The sequence below is a fragment of the Mytilus edulis genome, chromosome 9 (assembly GCF_963676685.1).
Source record: "Mytilus edulis chromosome 9, xbMytEdul2.2, whole genome shotgun sequence".
NCBI classification, from domain to species: domain Eukaryota; kingdom Metazoa; phylum Mollusca; class Bivalvia; order Mytilida; family Mytilidae; genus Mytilus; species Mytilus edulis.
This window is the reverse complement of record NC_092352.1, coordinates 86,359,663-86,379,276: the sequence shown is the minus strand read 5'-3', so window position 1 is coordinate 86,379,276 and position 19,614 is coordinate 86,359,663. Positions and strand designations below refer to the sequence as shown.

The following is a 19,614-nucleotide window of genomic DNA, read 5'->3' as shown; positions in this document are numbered from 1 at the left end:
ATAAATTTATTAATGATTACTTTAAAAATATAGAAAGGGTCGGCATAATTGTATGGGACAATGACCGAACAACACTCAAACGCTATTTGTGCTACAAAAATGATGTATTGCACTTACTTTTCGTTCTTATGATGATAGATGACTTCGTAACATCCAGCAACAAATTAAACTAATATAAAGGACGAGAACATGTTCATACTTTTTGAGTAATTACCATACTTTATACTTGGTTGAGACGTTGAGCCGGATTATTTACGTACTAGTTTACAATGTATCGATTTGCAGGGTTACCAGGTCACATTCTGCTAACTGCGAGTCAAAAAGTCGTCCCCTTTAGGTGTCACACCACCAATTACTCCCTCAAATTTAGAACGTATGTGAAAGAAGCCTACTCGGACAAAAAATAGTGCATTTGATGTAATTGTTTACTTAAACTTCCCAACAAATTTGCAGAATTGAAACTTTTGGGGAAAGAGAAATAATTATATTAAGACCATTTTGAGCCCAAATTTACTTGTTTATGAATTGACATTAAAATTTGAGGATTAATGCGCTCCATAGTATACTAATTTAAGATTTCAAGAAAACCAGGGGTTATTTTTAGTGGTACATCAGTTCGGAAGGTCTCTTCTTTCTTATATGGCTTTAAAGGTATGTTGAAAATTGGCATTATAAAAAGGTGATACCTGTACGATTCAGGACATACCTGGTTTGTAAGAGGTTAAACTTAAGATAAAAAATTTAGAAAGCTATGATAATTGCAAAATTTGGTTGAACAGATAGGGACTTTTAATTGGTGGTCTGACACCTTTAATGCCACGTAGTTATAAGAGATTAATCATTTGTAGTACTAACCGTTTCTTTGTGATATATATTTAAGTTTTTCATAATCATTTGTAATTCTCACAATTTCTTTGTGATATGCATGTAAAATTTAAATAATGATTTGTTATACTTACAGTTTCTTTGTAATATATATACTAGTATGTAAGTTTTTCATTGTAATATAATATAATTGTCCTATATTACAGTTAAGCTTTACATCGATTTGTAGAACTCGCTTGTGTTTCATTAGTATATTTCAATAATGATTTGTTGTAATCACTATGAAATAATAAGCATCTTTAATGATTTATTAAGGAGCCAGCTGAGTACCACCTCCGGGTACAGGATTTTCTCGCTGCGTTTTAAGACCCATTAGCGGCCGTCGGCTGTTGTCTGCTCTTTGGTTGGGTTGTTGTCTTTTAGACGTATTCCCCATTTTTTCAATTTTATTTGATGATAAATTTTATCTATTAAGTAAGCTTTTATTGTGATCATTAGTACTCACCGTTTCTTTGTGATATATAAGTAAGCTGTAATAATGACCACCACTGCTAGTGCTGCAATAACTATTCCTGCAATCAAACCACCATGGCTGTTGGAGTTCTATTTTATAATAAGATAAAGATTTACAGTTAAAAGTTCAATTGAGAATGCTTTATATTAATATCTTAATCTATGCACAATGTATCAGCTATTGAATTGCATAGAAGTAATAAAATAAGACAAACAGACAAATAATAGTACACAAGACACAACATAGAAAACTAAAGACTAAGCAACAAGAACCCCACCAAAAACTGGGGGTGGTCTCATGTGCTCCGGAATAGTAAATATATCCTGCTCTACATGTGACTCCAGTCGTGTTACTCATGTTATTACATATCCGTTATCAAAAAGAGGTGGAAATGCTAAGGGGACATTCAAAACTCATTGATCTCAGAAAATATAATGTCTGGCACAAAACTAAAACGACCAAAAGACGAACAAAACCACGAAAAAAAAATACGAAACTAAATATTGATTTTAGAATAAAAGTTTATAATTTTTTATAGATAAAATATTACTATTACTTACCTTATCTGTGGTTTTCATTGGTCGTTTTTTAACTTCGCCATTATATTGTTTTAGATGAAGAGTTGCTGTCGCCTGATTGAAATACTTCTGTACCTCTTTGTTACTAAGTTCTTTGCCGTTCTTCTTTACAGTGTATGTAACCTTGGTAACCAACTCACTGAAAATTTACATTTCCATACTTGATATTAACTTAAAAGCATAATATATGCTTACCGCAAATCTATTGTGTTCTGTTTATAGGCAATTGATGATGTACGATAAAAACCCTTACTAGCTTTCCTTTCTACTTTTAATATTTATGAATATCATCGTATTTGAGTTACAAATACTTCATAAGTTTTATAAAAATCATTGATCAACTAAATCACGTGTATTCGAGCGTCATTGATGGGTCTTTTAAGCCGAAACGCGCATCTGGCGTAAATACAAAATTTCAATCCTGGTTTCTATGATGAGTTTATTTACATCGACTGGATCGATGAAACTGCTGGTGGAGCTTTTATTCCATGATGGTATCATCACCCCAGTAGTCAGCACTTCTGTGTTGACATAAATTATCATTGATATGGTCATACTTATAAATTAACTGTTTACAAAACATTAGATTTTTGAAATAGATAGGCTTTTCTACCTCAGGCATAGATTACCTTACAGTAGCTGTATTTTTTTCTTTTTTGTTCGAGCGTCACTGATAATTCTTTTTTAGACGAAACGCGCGTCTGGCGTAAATACAAATTGCAATTCTGGTATCTATGATGAGTTTAATTGCTTTATCGGAAAATTTTGTGCAAATGCTAAAATAAGGATTTTGCGGAATCTTGGTATCATGGGTCATAAAGTTATCCACATTATTCTATAAATTCATATTGCTGAATACGGTACTAGTACTGAACGGACAAAGCAGTAAAGTTATGATGTTCAATAAACAACAAATATGTTGTAACTAATAAGAACATTTGATATTCTATATCAATATAAGAGTTGTCGAAACTTACTTGTCTTCTCCCAATACTATTTCAGTTGACGTTGTGATTTGTATGTCTGCACCTGGATCATTTAAATATTGCTCAATCAAGTCTTTCATTGTAGCTGTGATGTTTTTCACAGAAGTTGTAACGTCACCTTTGATAAGATATGCATCTGGCTTTGGTACTGAATGAATGATTGTTGATGATGCAGAAGGCTTAAAGGTCGTTGTTATTGTGCTTGCCTTCTGAGTGGTACTTCCCAAAATTTCGTGTTTTGTTGTCGTTGGTGGGACCGTGACTTTTGTTGTAATAGTTGTAAGTAGCGTCCTTATCGATAGAGGTGATTCCTTCGTTTGTTTTTGAATAGTTGTTGAATTCATTGATGTTGGTGCATTTTTCGTCGTAATCATAGTTGAGGATTTCTTCGTTGTTTGTGTGGTAGTACTTTGTAGTGTTGTTTGCGATGTAGAAGGTATCGAAGACGTAGACGGAGTAGTAGAATTCGTAGTTGTAGACAGAGTAGTTGATTTCATAGTTGTAGTCGGAGTAGTAGGTTTCACTTTTGTAAATGGAGTAGAATGTCTAGTTGTTGTAGACGGATAAGTAGTTTTCATTGTTGTAGTTGGAGTAGTAGGTTTCACTTTTGTAGACGAAGTAGAATGTCTAGTTGTTGTAGACGGAGTAGTAGTTTTCATTACTGTAGACGGAGTAGTAGATTTCACTTTTGAAGACGGAGTAGAATGTTTAGTTGTTGTAGACGGATTCGTAGGTTTCGTTGCTGTAGACGGAGTAGTAGATTTCGGTGTTGTAGACGGAGTAGTAGTTTTCATTACTGTAGACGGAGTAGTAGATTTCATTACTGTAGACGGAGTAGTAGATTTCATTACTGTAGACGGAGTAGTAGATTTCGTTGTCGTAGACGGAGTAGTAGTTTTCATTATTGTAGATGGAGAAGAAGGTTTCACTGTGGTAGACGGAGTAGTTGATTTCGTAGTTGTAGACGGAGTTGTTGATTTCCTTGTTGTAGAGTGAGTAGTAGATTTCCTTGTTGTAGACGGAGTAGTAGATTTTGTTGTTGTAGACAGAGTAGTTGTTTTCGTTGTTGTAGACGGAGAAGTAAATTTCGTTGTTATAAATGGAGTTGTAAGTTTTGTTGTAGACGGTGCCAATGTACTTATCAAAATATCACAGTCCTTTCCCGTATACCCACTTCGACATAAACAAAGGTAACCATTTGTTCTGTCCTTACAACTGCTATTGTGTTGACAAGGATTTGATGCGCATTCGTCTATCTTAGTTTCACATAACCGCCCAGTAAATCCTTCCTGACATGTACATGAAAACCCATTGATTTCATCCTTGCATGTTCCATTGTGACATGGACTACTTTTACATTCGTCAATGTTTACTCTGCAGTGAGGACCAGTGTAACCAGCTTGGCAATCACAACGAAATGAGTTTTCTAAATTTTTACAGACACCATTTTCACAAGGGTTACTAATACACTCATCTATGTCAGTTTTACAGTTTACACCTGAGTAACCAGGACTGCATAAACACTGATAGCTATTTACCAAATTAACACAGTTACCATGATCGCAAGGGTTACTCTGACATTCATCAACATCTGTTTCACAATTTCTTCCAGTGTAACCAGGAACACATAAACACGAATATCCGTTCAGTTGATCAGTGCATGTTCCATTTTGGCAAGGATTACTGCTACATTCGTCAATACTTTGTTGACAATATTTTCCGCTATAACCAGACGTGCAGGCACAAGTATATCCATTTACTTGATCTACACATGTACCATGTTTGCATGGACTATCTTTACAATCGTCAATATTGATTTCACAATCAATGCCAGTGAATCCTTTCACGCACAAACAAGTATATTTGTTAACACCATCTTGACACGTGCCAGAGTTCTTACACGGGTTTGGAGAACAATTGTCAACATTTATTTCACAGTTTTGACCAGTGAATCCAGCTAAGCAGGAACAGGTATAATTGTTAACTCCATCTTTACACGTGCCAGAGTTCTTACACGGGTTTGGATAACAATTGTCAACATTTATTTCACAGTTTTGACCAATGAATCCAGCTAAGCAGGAACAGGTATAATTGTTAACACCATCTTTACACGTGCCAGAGTTCTTACACGGGTTTGGAGAACAATTGTCAACATTTATTTCACAGTTTCGACCAGTGAAGCCAGCTAAGCAGGAACAGTTATAATTGTTAACTCCATCTTTACACGTGCCAGAGTTCTTACACGGCTTTGGAGAACAATTGTTGATCTTTATTTCACAGTTTCGACCTGTGAAGCCAGCTAAGCAGGAACATGTATAATTGTTAACACCATCTTTACAAGTTCCAGAGTTTTTGCATGGGTTTGGAGAACAGTTGTTGATATTTATTTCACAGTTTCGACCAGTGAAGCCAGCTGAGCAGGAACATGTATAATTGTTAACACCATCTTTACAAGTTCCAGAGTTTTTGCATGGGTTTGGAGAACAGTTGTTGATATTTATTTCACAGTTTCGACCAGTGAAGCCAGCTAAGCAGGAACATGTATAATTGTTAACACCATCTTTACAAGTTCCAGAGTTTTTGCATGGGTTTGGAGAACAGTTGTTGATATTTATTTCACAGTTTCGACCAGTGAAGCCAGCTGAGCAGGAACATGTATAATTGTTAACACCATCTTTACAAGTTCCAGAGTTTTTGCATGGGTTTGGAGAACAGTTGTTGATATTTATTTCACAGTTTCGACCAGTGAAGCCAGCTAAGCAGGAACATGTATAATTGTTAACACCATCTTTACAAGTTCCAGAGTTTTTGCATGGGTTTGGAGAACAGTTGTTGATATTTATTTCACAGTTTCGACCAGTGAAGCCAGCTAAGCAGGAACAGGTATAATTGTTAACACCATCTTTACAAGTTCCAGAGTTTTTGCATGGGTTTGGAGAACAGTTGTTGATATTTATTTCACAGTTTCGACCAGTGAAGCCAGCTAAGCAGGAACAGGTATAATTGTTAACACCATCTTTACAAGTTCCAGAGTTTTTGCATGGGTTTGGAGAACAGTTGTTGATATTTATTTCACAGTCTCGACCAGTGAAGCCAGCTGAGCAGGAACATGTATAATTGTTAACACCATCTTTACAAGTTCCAGAGTTTTTGCATGGGTTTGGAGAACAGTTGTTGATATTTATTTCACAGTTTCGACCAGTGAAGCCAGCTGAGCAGGAACAGGTATAATTGTTAACACCATCTTTACAAGTTCCAGAGTTTTTGCATGGGTTTGGAGAACAGTTGTTGATATTTATTTCACAGTTTCGACCAGTGAAGCCAGCTGAGCAGGAACATGTATAATTGTTAACACCATCTTTACAAGTTCCAGAGTTTTTGCATGGGTTTGGAGAACAGTTGTTGATATTTATTTCACAGTTTCGACCAGTGAAGCCAGCTAAGCAGGAACATGTATAATTGTTAACACCATCTTTACAAGTTCCAGAGTTTTTGCATGGGTTTGGAGAACAGTTGTTGATATTTATTTCACAGTTTCGACCAGTGAAGCCAGCTAAGCAGGAACATGTATAACTATTTACACCATCTTTACAAGTTCCAGAGTTTTTGCATGGATTGGAGGAACATTCGTTGATATTTGTAGAACAATTTTTACCAGTATATCCAGGTTTACATGTGCATGAATAATAATTAGTGTGATCATGACAAACAGCCTGATGCTGGCATGGATTCGGGTTACAGTCATCAATGTTTGTTGTGCATGTACTTCCGGTAAATCCAGTTGGACATATACATGCATATTTGCCTATATGATCTGTACAGGTTCCATTATTATGACATGGATTTGATACACATTCATTAATATCTGTCGTGCATTGCTTTCCAGTAAAACCTTTTAAACAATTTTACAATTATTAAGTTTATGTACTGCTTTTTCGAAAATAACAATAAAAAATATAGGTCACGATGAGTTAAAAAAGATATTTAAATTTTAATGCCAAAACATGGCAGTTTTTCACCCAAGGGAGATAATTTGGAGCTTTTTAAATGATATCTACATTTTAAAAGTCACCTGGGGCCAACACGTATTGATTTTTTGGAATAATTTTTGTACCATATGATAAAGTAACAACATCTTAAGGTAATTAATAAGATTTGTAATGAAAAATAAACGTTTGATTTTTTTTGGAAAATGTTATACCCGCGAGCCTCCTTAATACAATAAAATTGTCTGTGTAATACAATCAATGACAATCATGATGTTCCTATGAAGGGGCGTCCGGTCATAAGAGGTATGAATAATAAGTCGTCGTGTACCCTAAAGGTTAACGTGACACTTTGTTTATGTACCCTAAATGTACACATTTGTTCAACTTCCTAAACGTGCGCGTAACAGTTAGTTGATCACGTACCAAGGGTACGCATTATTGTTTGTTCACGTATCATAGATGTACCCATAACTGTTTGTTCGTGTAGCTAACTGGAACAGAAAACTAGCCATCCCTTTCCCGGAATAATTTAATATCTGTGTCAACATCATTTCAAGACCCCCTAACCTCAAACTACTTGCAACAGATGAATGAATGTTTTGTGTCAGGAGTATTCACCAAGAAAAGATCGCCAAGATATTAATCCGATATCTCGAATTCTAACGGAAAGAAATTAATGATATCCTTTTTAGAATTGTATTGGATAAGGGAGACAACTCTGTCAAAATTGTTTGGCAACAACCGAAAACGAAATGCATAATCTGCTGCCAAAATTAATTTTTGATATACATATTGGTTAATAATACAAGGGTCTGTGTTAAAGGCCGTACTTTGACCTATAATTGTTTCCTTTTATACATTGTGACTAAGATGGAGAGTTGTCTCATTGGCACCAATACAACATCTCCTTGTTTCTATAAAATCAATAATCATAACCCAGTTTTAAAAGTTTGAATCAAGCAATTAATATTATTGTTTCAAAGGACTGATCTAATTGGTTAGTTAATATTCCTCAGCAGACGAGATAATTGTGCATATGGTATGAAGGTTACTTAGGATTCCGCGTACGTGAGCAAACAGTTACTTGTACCTCTAGTCTACGTAAACAAATCATTACGAGTAGCTTTATGGAATGTGAACAAAGTGTTACGTGTATCTCCAGGTTACGCGAAGAAAGTGTTTCGGGTACCTCTAGCTAGTGAACGTGATACTACGTGGTACGTGTGCCGCTACGAAAACGACTTGTTAAGCATACCTGTAAAAAATGTGTAATAAAAGAAGTTCAGTATGAATATGATTCAGACATCCGTGATGATATCGATATTAGTCACGATTGCTCAAAGTTTATCAAACATGTATTCCGACGTCACAATGTTGATATCACAGTTGCAAAGTTTTAATCAACACTCAAATATGTATTAAGTCAAGTCGAGAGAAAACATCAGAATTAGTTGTTTTGGGGGTAAATGTATATGACTATGTGCATTTGATATGGATGTTTTAATATTACAACTCTCAGCCAATAGTATCTCTCCGAGCAGAACTCATCAGGTTATATCAGTGTCTCGGGTGGATACAAATGTGATATTGAAAAGGTCATATGATATTCTCTATTTATCGTTTAGTTACGCGAGCAAAATAATAAGTAGCAACTCAAGTTGAAAATGAGATAAAAATGAAGCTACGTAAACTCAATCTTAAATACTTATATTACCTTTGCTGCACGTTGTTGATATCTGTATTTGTAGTCTGAAATAGACGAAGTCAAATATATATATAGGGCATGTCGAATACGCTTAAGGAACATATTTTTATTCTTAGTATTGTAATGGTATCAATTATTCTGTTCAATATAACAGAAACAATGACTCCCTTGTAGTCATAGTTGAATTAAACTTCGAAAAGAAAATTTGTATATAATAAGCCCATCTCTACCAAGGCGTTAAATTAAACAATATATAGATAAGGCGTATCTGCTTTGATGAGTCTACTCGTAGGTGACGTCAACAGAAGGGCAGAAGATCGTTACTAAAAACAAGTTGAAACACAAACAAGATATTAATTTTAAAATTCATTACGTAATTCAACCTTTCCCTAAAGACTTGCAAACAATAAATGGAACAATAGTTTTGAACCGTTCTGGAAAATTTTTATATGAACCAAGACAGTAGTATAAAATCTATTTTACCAACATACTCGTCTCTGTAAAGACGTCATGCAATAAATTTATGTTTTTAGTATGACATTGTCATTTGTCTTGATATTTATGAAAAATTCTGTATACGAGGATACTTGGCAGTATTTATGAAAACTGCTTGTATTCCTTAAGCAAAACTTCAAGACATAATCCGTAAATTAGGAATTCTAATTTTCGACTGATTAATGTCCTTTGAAAAGTTGGAGATTGGTTTTTTAGCAAACATACTCGTCTCTGTAAAGACGTCATGCAATACATTTATGTTTTTAGTATGACATTGTCAATTGTCTTGATATTTATGAAAAATTCTGTATACGGGGATACTTTGCAGTATTTATGAAAACTGTTTATATTCCTTAAGCAAAACTTCAAGACACAATCCGTAAATTAGGAATTCTGATTTTCGACTGATTAATGTCCTTTGAAAAGTTGGAGATTGGTTTTTTATCAAAAGATTGGTTTTGTTATGTCTTATCGTTTTTGGTTTGAATTATGTATTTTTTGCTACATTTCACAAATGTCATATTTGTCAATACAGTCGTGTTAATTTACATTTTTCATAAATAAAGTAATGTGTTAAGCCGGGGTCAAACATTCACGATTTTTACTGCTGTCTTTAGTAGGACCCTTTCCGATTAAAATATGTCAAAAGTCTGATCAATATCCAGTGAATCGCGGATGGAAATTCAAGCTTTGATAAAAAATTGTAAAAACATTTATTTAGCCACGACAAAAATCTGATATTGTTCAAGTAGCGTTCAAATTTTGCTGTTTCAAGCCGAAGTTGTCCCGATAATCACGTTCTCAATCCAATTCTTATTCTATTTGTATCTTTCGCATTATATAAACGACCAAATATGTCCCGACATAGTCCCAATTCTGCCGAATGCGATCCGACAGATATCAGACAGTTACCAGACAGTGAACTGACACTGACGCTTACTGCAGATATCCGTTAGAAAACCGTTTCATTATATATGTAAAAAATATTAGGGATTTAGGTACTTCCGGTACACAACCCTATCACAGTCTGATGAACCGTATTGCAACCAGATTTGTCTAAATAGTTATCAAAGGTATCAGGATTATAATTTAGTATGCCAGACGCGCGTTTCGTCTACATAAGACTCATCAGTGACGCTCATATCAAAATATTTATAAAGCCAAACAAGTACAAAGTTGAAGAACATTGAGGATCCAAAATTCCAAAAAGTTGTGCCAAATACAAAGACGATTCGCATTCTGCAAAATCTGGGTGCAATATGTAATCCGACTAAACAAACTCGAATAAGTGTTATTGGACGCACCTAACTATCGCAGGTCTTTAGCCGACCTCTCCGGACCATTCTTGATCCATATGAATCTGTTACGAACGTACACGAATGCGTTCAGACAATGATAGGACATTCCAGATCATTGAAGATGATAATATGACTTTAAATTTTGTGTGTCTTAGCGCACTCTGATCTCAATTCATTATCGGCACTGTGTGACCGCCGCATTAGTCCAAATATGTATGACAGCGTCACGCAGCATTAATTTAAAAGACAACCATAATCATGATAATTATTTGGACTAGTATTGTGAAAGTAATAGTGAATTTTTGGAACTCATTCCATATAATTATATGAATTTCAATATTATATCTGTAGGACTCTAAAGTGTGATGGTACTCTAAAGTGCGATGGGCACGCTAAAGTGCGATGGGCACGCTAAAGTGCGATGGTCTACGCTACGTTTGTTTGCTAAAGTATGATGGTTGTTTGTTTGCTAAAGTACGATGGTGTCTCACGCTTAAGTTTGATGGTTGTTTGTTTGCTAGAGTACGATGGTATATCACACTAAATTGCAATGCACCAATAGGGTAAGGTTCGTTGTACAATGATTTAAAAAAAAAGTTAAGTATTTATGCTAGGGTATAACAAATGTGATACATGTAGGCTTTATAATATACTGGACTGTAGTGTAGGATTAAGTTATTGTTTATAGAATACCAACCACGTAATAATTGCAAAAAAGGGTAATTAAGGTGTGACATAATACTGTATTTCCTGTTCAAACTTTTTTAAAGTCCAGGCGCATTTAGAAATATTTGGAAAATTGGCGAAGCTTGCCGTTCACATAGTTCATCAATATTCTACCCCCACCCCCCTTTTTTTTACAGTCGTCATTGTAAATTTCAAATACAAAATGTTGGAATAAGTAATATTTATTTGTACAAGCTTTAATCTAAATGCAAGAAAAATGCAATATTCGCCAAGCTTTCTCCCTCTTCGTAACGAGTACAAATACATGTTAAAAAATTCCTACAGTTTTAGCCGTTAATTTATCATTTACGCTTAATTTTCAATAAAATCGACGATTATACTTTAACGGAGACTGCAAAATAAATTGCAACGTATTTAATGATATAATTGGATCTGCTCGCTCCAAATAGAAACAGGACACAGGAAAGAAACCTTATTAGTATTCTAATAGTATTTTGTATCTATATAGTAAAATTAAGTAATAATTATTTCATGCCATTATATTTGTTAATATCTTTATACCGAGCGTTAGCGAGGTATTAAATGTTTACAAATATAATGCCTACACATGTTAAAATAAGCATAGAGCATGGCATGATAGAATTATTTCGATTCTAATAGGAATATTTTGAACTTTTGTACTTCGAAGCTGACGCTAGACGCCCGAAATGTCTCCCTTTTGATTTGATGAACAAAAACCTTATAGAAAAACAGTTTATCAATAAAAAAGAACAGAAACATTTAAACTTACTTTTAGAATGATTTTATTTTATTTCCTAGCGAGCAACACTAACACAAATGTCCATTTTGACCTCTGGCGTTGTTCAAAATTCATCTGACGTTGCCATTTCAATTGTGACGTCAATCACGTGCAGCCCATGTTCTATTCGAATTAGAACATGGCTTTGTATCCAAAACTAAAGAAGCACGTCATATTAGAATGCCAGGTCGAGTGCAGGACACGGATCCTTCTTTCAGCACTAAAAAACGCATTTGCTTCAGCCGACAAATCACAGTTTGGTTTGAAATAGTGTCATAGACATTTGGTTTACAAAAAGATGTTGATTAAATATTTATCTTACGGCATGTACATTTTTGGTTTATGTATAAACGACTGTAAACGTCATAATCCAACTGCGTTTCTAACGTCTATATTTTCGCGAACCATCGGACTTTAGCGTATGGAAGCATCGTACTTTAGCGTAGACCATCGCACTTTAGCGTGACCATCGTACTTTAGCGTCCCCATCGCACTTTAGAGTCCAACATATCTACGTCACAAAAATGCATCAGTGATTGTGGCGTTCTGTGCTGTCGTTAATGGGAGATGTCCGTTGTTCTTCTGCTCTTTACATGTTGTAATGCACTATTATATTTAAATTTATGCATTTCTCTGTGCTTAGTGTTCTTGTGTTTGTTTGTACTGTATAATATTCCTGTCACGAAGTGTCGTCATTGTAGCGATATCGTCATCACTTCCATATAAGTGGTAGTTTTGGATAGCCATACAAACAGGTTTAATTCACCATTTGTTTCTTAAAATGTCCTGTTCCAAGTCAAAAATATTGCAGTTGTTATCATTTAGTCCGTTTATATGTATGTTGGCGTTTATTTTTATTGCAGCTCAGTGTTTCTGTTATTCCGTTGTTTTCTTTTTATCGTTGATGTGTTTCCGTCGGGTTTAAATTGTAACCCGAATTTGTTTTTTCTCTCAATCGATTGATGAATTTTGAACACCGGTATACTACTGTTTATTTAAAAAAATTTATTACAGTTTTCGATTACGAATTATGGCACCAACACGTGACTTGTTCACAGTATTACCTCTTTCTTTGTCTGTTCTTTTCTCTTTTTAACAATATATACGTTTCGGCTATTAAGTTTAAGTAACGGGTTTTATATGTTACAGGGAATTTGTAAAATTACTGCACTAATCAGAGATTTTGTACAATCACTAACAATTTCAGTGGTTTTGTAAAATCCCTGAAATTGTAAGGGATTTTACAAAATCACTGAAAATGGAGCTAGGGATTTTGTAAAATCTCTGATTACAATTCAGTATAATTTTGCTTTTAGAAATGTGTTTTTCTTAATATAAAGATAGACAAATGATCACTAATGATTTTGAAATATATTTGTTTAATAAACACTGTGAGCTAATGTATAATGATAATGACTAAAAGGCATATAAACAGGTATTAACACTACTGTGAATTTACTTATTTTAACATGGCAAGTTTGGGTGACATCTACTGTTACATAATTGCCCTACTTTTTGATGCATGTCTTTATCAAATCAACCTGTCCTTCAGAAAATTGAACTATTTGCTTATTATAGAGTTAACGAAAATACCTTTACTGTAGCAGCTCTACATTTTTTTAGGTGGCATTCCTCTCAAAGTTCCTTGTAAAGTTCTAAAGTTTTGTATAAAACATTTGAGAACTTTCTATTTGCGTACTTTTAATACCATGTTGTCCCTACCACCATACCCTATTGATATGTGAATTTTCTGAACTATACTTTACATGTCTTCAAGACATACTTAATATTTTTAAAACATCTTCATCTGATGAATACCGTTTTTAACGATATTTTCTTTATTTGGATTAAGAGTTGACAAAGTTTAGAAACCTATTAAAAGTGATAGAATACATGTAACTGATATATGGCCAAAGTAAGTAAAACTTTTTTTTTATTTTTGCTTGGTTAGAACCTATTCATAAACATGCAAGTACAAAACAAAATATTCTTACCTATATTTTCTGTTGTCTTTTTATATTACTATTTTGTGAATGTAATTGTTGTTTTGTAGGCAGCAAATTAATAATACAGCACTTATTTGCTTTTAATATATCAATTTGCATGCAGTAATAAGATGCTCTTGCTCTGATATGCATGCAATATTTGCCACTTGATCAAATACCCTAACCCATTTAATTTCTTATACGGTAACCTTACATATGTGTTTTTCTTCTCTAATGTTTGCCATGTTTGAATTATAGAAAACTAAGTATTTCTAAATCGTAAGATATAGCTATAAACATGTTTCATCTAGAAATGTGAAAAAAAATCATACAAACTTTGAAACCCATTATCAAAAAGCATCTGTGTCAAATGTTGAAAAAAAAGTAGGTATGAATACACGGAAAACTTAAATTAGTTACAAAAGTCTGTCTTTTTTCCCTGATCATCTAATGAGTATGTCAACAATGTATGAAACAAAATAAAAGTCTCAATTAGTGACGTCGTACTTAAAATCTGCGCAGGTTTCGTTGTTTTATATTACATCTAATAATAGGCGATGTTTGATATGTGTTTTGATATATGTCTTTTCTACCTCAGGCATAGATTACCTTAGCTGAATTTGGCAATACTTTTAGGAATTTTTGTCCTCAATGCTCTTCAACTTCGTACTTTATTTGGCCTTTTTAACTTTTTTGGATTCGAGCGTCACTGATGAGTCTTTAGTAGACGAAACGCGCGTCTGGCGTATATACAAAATTTAGTCCTGGTATCTATGATGAGTTTATTTACAACCACTGGGCCGATGCCACTGCTTGTGGAGATTTATTTCCCCGAGGGTATCACCAGCCCAGTAGTCAGCACTTTTTGTGCTGACATGAATTATCATTGATATGGTAACATTTATAAATTACCTGTTTACAAAATATTGAATTTTTGAAATACTAAGGCTTTTCTACCTCAGGCATAGATTACCTTAGCTGAATTTGGCAAAACTTTTAGGAATTTTTGTCCTCAATGCTCTTCAACTTCGTACTTTATTTGGCCTTTTTAACTTTTTTGGATTCGAGCGTCACTGATGAGTCTTTAGTAGACGAAACGCGTCTGGCGTATAAACAAAATTTAGTCCTGGTATCTATGATGAGTTTATTTACAACCACTGGGTCGATGCCACTGCTTGTGGAGATTTATTTCCCCGAGGGTATCACCAGCCCAGTAGTCAGCACTTTTTGTGCTGACATGAATTATCATTGATATGGTTACATTTATAAATTAACTGTTTACAAAATATTGAATTTTTGAAATACTAAGGCTTTTCTACCTCAAGCATAGATTACCTTAGCTGAATTTGGCAAAACTTTTGGGAATTTTTGTCCTCAATGCTCTTTAACTTCGTACTTTATTTGGCCTTTTTAACTTTTTTGGATTCGAGCGTCACTGATGAGTCTTTAGTAGACGAAACGCGCGTCTGGCGTATATACAAAATTTAGTCCTGGTATCTATGATGAGTTTATTTACAACCACTGGGTCGATGCCACTGCTGGTGGAGATTTATTTCCCCGAGGGTATCACCAGCCCAGTAGTCAGCACTTTTTGTGCTGACATGAATTATCATTGATATGGTTACATTTATAAATTACCTGTTTACAAAATATTGAATTTTTGAAATACTAAGGCTTTTCTACTTCAGGCATAGATTACCTTAGCTGAATTTGGCAAAACGTTTGGGAATTTTTGTCCTCAATGCTCTTAACTTCGTACTTTTTTTGGCCTTTTTAACTTTTTTGGATTCGAGCGTCACTGATGAGTCTTTAGTAGACGAAACGCGCTTCTGGCGTATATACAAAATTTAGTCCTGGTATCTATGATTAGTTTATTTGTTACTTATTACATAATATATTGTATGAATTTCGTATTGACGAAACTATGGTGACCATAAACGACAAGATTGTATGCTATAGATGTTATTTTCAAACAAAGAATTGCACATTATTGATAGTATAAATAAATATCAACCAACAAAGTTTATTTAAAAGATGTGCTAAGTCGGTATTTTGCATAAAACATGAATCTCATGATTATTGTTCTATCATACAACTGGGTTTTTTTACATTAACTGGACACAGCTTTGTACATATTTCTCATTATTCAACGTTTCATTTCTAAATATCTAAGAGAAAGACATACACGTGACCAGTGCGGAATTCCAAAAGTAGCGGAGTCAACTGGTTTTGATAATTTCTAAAAGGTTAAAATCTTAACAAGAAGCAAAACTACCTTGTATTATGTTGTCCCAAAAGCTTCTTCATTATCAAATTGTTTGATGAAAAATCTAATATATCTACAGATGTCTTCAGGGTTGTCATAAAATCAGATTTACCTACATCACTATCGGTAATTGAGACAACGACGTTTAAAGTATGCTGAAAAAAGTTAAAGATATTTTCAATTTTAAAGCATTCATCTCTAGTGTTTTATATCATAAATAATCTATCTATATCTTAAAAGTTCACTAGCATGCATAGAAGCAACATTCTGTATGTACAATACAGTTATCAATATGTCTGTTTTCTTTCTTATTTTCTAATTTTGTGCATATTTCACAAGCAGCAGAAATGATTTCAAGGGTGAACAATAAAAGTTTTGCTCAGATTGTCTATTTATTGTAACCCTGTCGTGTAATGTTGTCATTTTAATGTTATAATTAACACTGCCATTAAAGTGGGAGGTTTGGCATGACACAAGACCAGGTTCAACCCACCGTTTTTTCATAAAATGCCCTGTACCAAGTCAGGAAATGGACATTGTTACATTATAGTTCGTTTCTGTGTGTGTTACGTTTCGGTGTTGTGTCTCTGTTGTGTCGTAGTTCTCTTATATTTAATACGTTTCCCTCAGTTTTAGTTTGTAGCCCGGATTTGTTTTTTCTCTATCGATTTATGAAATTTGAGCAGCGGTATACTACTGTTGGCTTTATTTCAAACATTGTCATGTAAAGGGTTAAATAAGTCCTATATAAAAATTTAAAAAAATAAAGAAACGTTTGTACCATGTGACTTTCATGTATATCTTGTATTGCTGTTTCGGTCTACCTGTAATACTTCTTAAGATAATAAGCAGAAACTTCAGAATCGGGCGATTCAAAATTATCATCATAACAACCTATTGAAAGTAAATATGTACATACCTGGTGTGAACTACTGGTGAAGGTTTCTGTATTTGGAGAAACTGTGTTAAAATCGATGTGGTTAGTGTTGTCCTTTCCAATTTTTTGTTTGTTGCAATTTCTAAAATAAACAATTGTTAAGATAATATTGTTTCCTCACCACGAAACGAAACTACATTGAAACCGATCGTATTTTACCAGTCGGTACTCTTAGTAAATACCAGTGATTTTCAGACATTATGCGGTTGCGATTCAAAATTTACTTTATGTGTCCTTCAAAATCTTTTTGACTGTGACTAAAATGTTTCTGAAGCATTTTAACATTTACAAATTACTATATGGCGGTTAAATCGATTTTTACTTTACGAAAATGATTATTTAACAATTTAACATATACAAGCTAAAGAGTATTTTACGAATATGTATCTATTAACAAAATGCAGTCAATAAATACAATAAATCTGCAAAATATTTATGCAAAGCTTTTGCAAAACATCCTTTACAATAACACGTAACTGTACTACTTTATTGATCTTTTGTTTGTGCTAATTTCACCTAAGGAAGTGACATATAGGTCCAATGAGCCAGTTGTTCTTACTCTTTTTGTTTTAAAATACATTCATTATAATAAAGTAATACACATGTTACAAAAAAAACTTATTTCCTCATCTTCTTACTTACAATAATATATAAAAAAAAGTTCATTACAAGTTGTTTTACACATAAAAAAAATAGCAAAGAAAGGGGGTGAAAGGTGTAAAAAAAAATGAGAGTGTTATTAAAGAGTGAGACACTATTTCTTTATGTAGGGAAGGGGTGAATAAATATAACCTTAGAATTATGGATGTTAATCGACTGCTACTCATAAATAAGTTTTGCACAGCTTTAAATATAGGTGTATTTTGATCTACTGTTAGTCTATCAGAGCAAAAACGTAAAAAACGACATAAGTGAAAATTCTGATAGGAATCTGTAGGTTGTGAATGTGTTTTTAACGAGGTACATTTAATATTTTGCATTTCAATAAAAAGTGTTCTGTTGTTTCTGTGTCTTCACAAAAGAGGGACAAAAATGACCACAGGGACAGTCAAAATCATAGATCGAAAATAAACTGACAACACCATTGCTAAAAATGAAAAAGACAAACATACAAACAATATTACACATGACACAACATAGACTTGAAAATAAGCAACACGAACTCCACCAATACTAAGAATGATCTCAGGTGCTCCGGAAGGGTAATCAGAGCCTGCTCCACATTTGAACCCGTCGTGTTGCTTATGTTATAACAAATCCGATATAAAGTCTAATTTTGTAGATCACATTCATGAAAGGGAAGGGGATAGCAGTTACGACGTGAGGAACATATCCGATATCATATGTTAACCAACTCGTGATGGCGTCGGTAAAATCTACGAAAGCTTAATTTCAACTTCACCATTTAATAGCTTCCTTGTAAGAACAAACCTCTATCAAGATAATAATGATAGAAAATACAAGCACGGAAATATCGTATCAATTGGGAGATATATTTCCCGTATGCAGGTGCTGCTGGAATGTTGCTACTTAGAAATGGAAAGCTGAAATCATCCCTTATTTCGTAATGGTTTGGTTTCAACCAACCCTCATTGTCAATTTCTAGATGTAAGTCAAGATATTAGACCGACTTAACTGTATCTGGTGTATTCTTTATCTCTAGTTCGATGGGATCGATGCATTCAATATAGTCACCAAATTTCGAATTATTTAGTGGAAGAACATAATCTATGAAGCGGAAAGTAGAGTTAAAGGGTATTGCTTACTTTGTGAATTATAGACAGTTTCTGTCATAGAATTGTTATTTGTGTCCGCTATAATTCATTCTTATTCTTGCATGATAGTCTGCTATATTCAAAGGTATTTTAATGTCTTTATATTATGTTTATTGGAGTGGTCTTCTACGTAAGCTTCATGCCAGTATTTAAATTTATACATGCAATAAAAAATATCTAAGTTACATTTCTGTCGATGTGTACTTATTTCATCTCCTCTTAACTCCAAGCTCACATACATAACATTATTGGCGTGAAAGATATGGTTAGTCTGTACTGTAAACTGAAGTGGCCCGGGCTTAAGAGTATATAAATCTTGTATGCAAAACACTTTGAAGTCCAGTGTGATTTTAGGTCACAATTATTGTCATGTATTGGAACTTGGTGGGTTCTTCTAATTTATTATCAAAGGTACCAGGAAATTAATTTAATACGCCAGACGCGCTACATTGTCTATCTTCTTTTAGAAATTATGTATTTACAATAAATAAAATTATACATACAATTAAAATAGAGAATGGAAATGGGGAATGTGTCAAAGAGACAACAACCCGATCATAGAACAGACGACAGCAGAAGGTCATCAATAGGTTTTCAATGCAGCGAAAAATTCCCGCTCCCAAAGGCGACCTTCAGCAGGTCCCTAAACAAGTATATATACTATTTCAGTGATAATGAACGCCATACTAAACTCCAAATAATACACAATAAACTTAAACTAAATATAATACAAGAGTAACAAAGTCCAGCGGGGTTAAACATATTTATGAGATCT

At 33.8% G+C, this 19,614-nt stretch overlaps 1 protein-coding gene across 1 annotated transcript in view; it reads right to left on the bottom strand.

Moving 5' to 3' along the window:
* LOC139489282 (fibropellin-1-like) overlaps positions 1–19,614 on the bottom strand; it is a 31,833-nt gene that overhangs the window by 1,421 nt on the left and 10,798 nt on the right. Inside the window, exons 2-7 of the mRNA XM_071275555.1 lie at positions 17,047–17,146; positions 16,137–16,282; positions 8,607–8,641; positions 2,895–6,795; positions 1,900–2,056; positions 1,331–1,428 (exon numbers count right to left, since the gene is read on the bottom strand). Of these exons, the coding sequence (XP_071131656.1) occupies positions 1,331–1,428; positions 1,900–2,056; positions 2,895–6,795; positions 8,607–8,641; positions 16,137–16,225 (4,280 nt within the window). The 5' untranslated portion in view covers positions 16,226–16,282; positions 17,047–17,146. The remainder of the gene's footprint in view (positions 1–1,330; positions 1,429–1,899; positions 2,057–2,894; positions 6,796–8,606; positions 8,642–16,136; positions 16,283–17,046; positions 17,147–19,614) is intronic.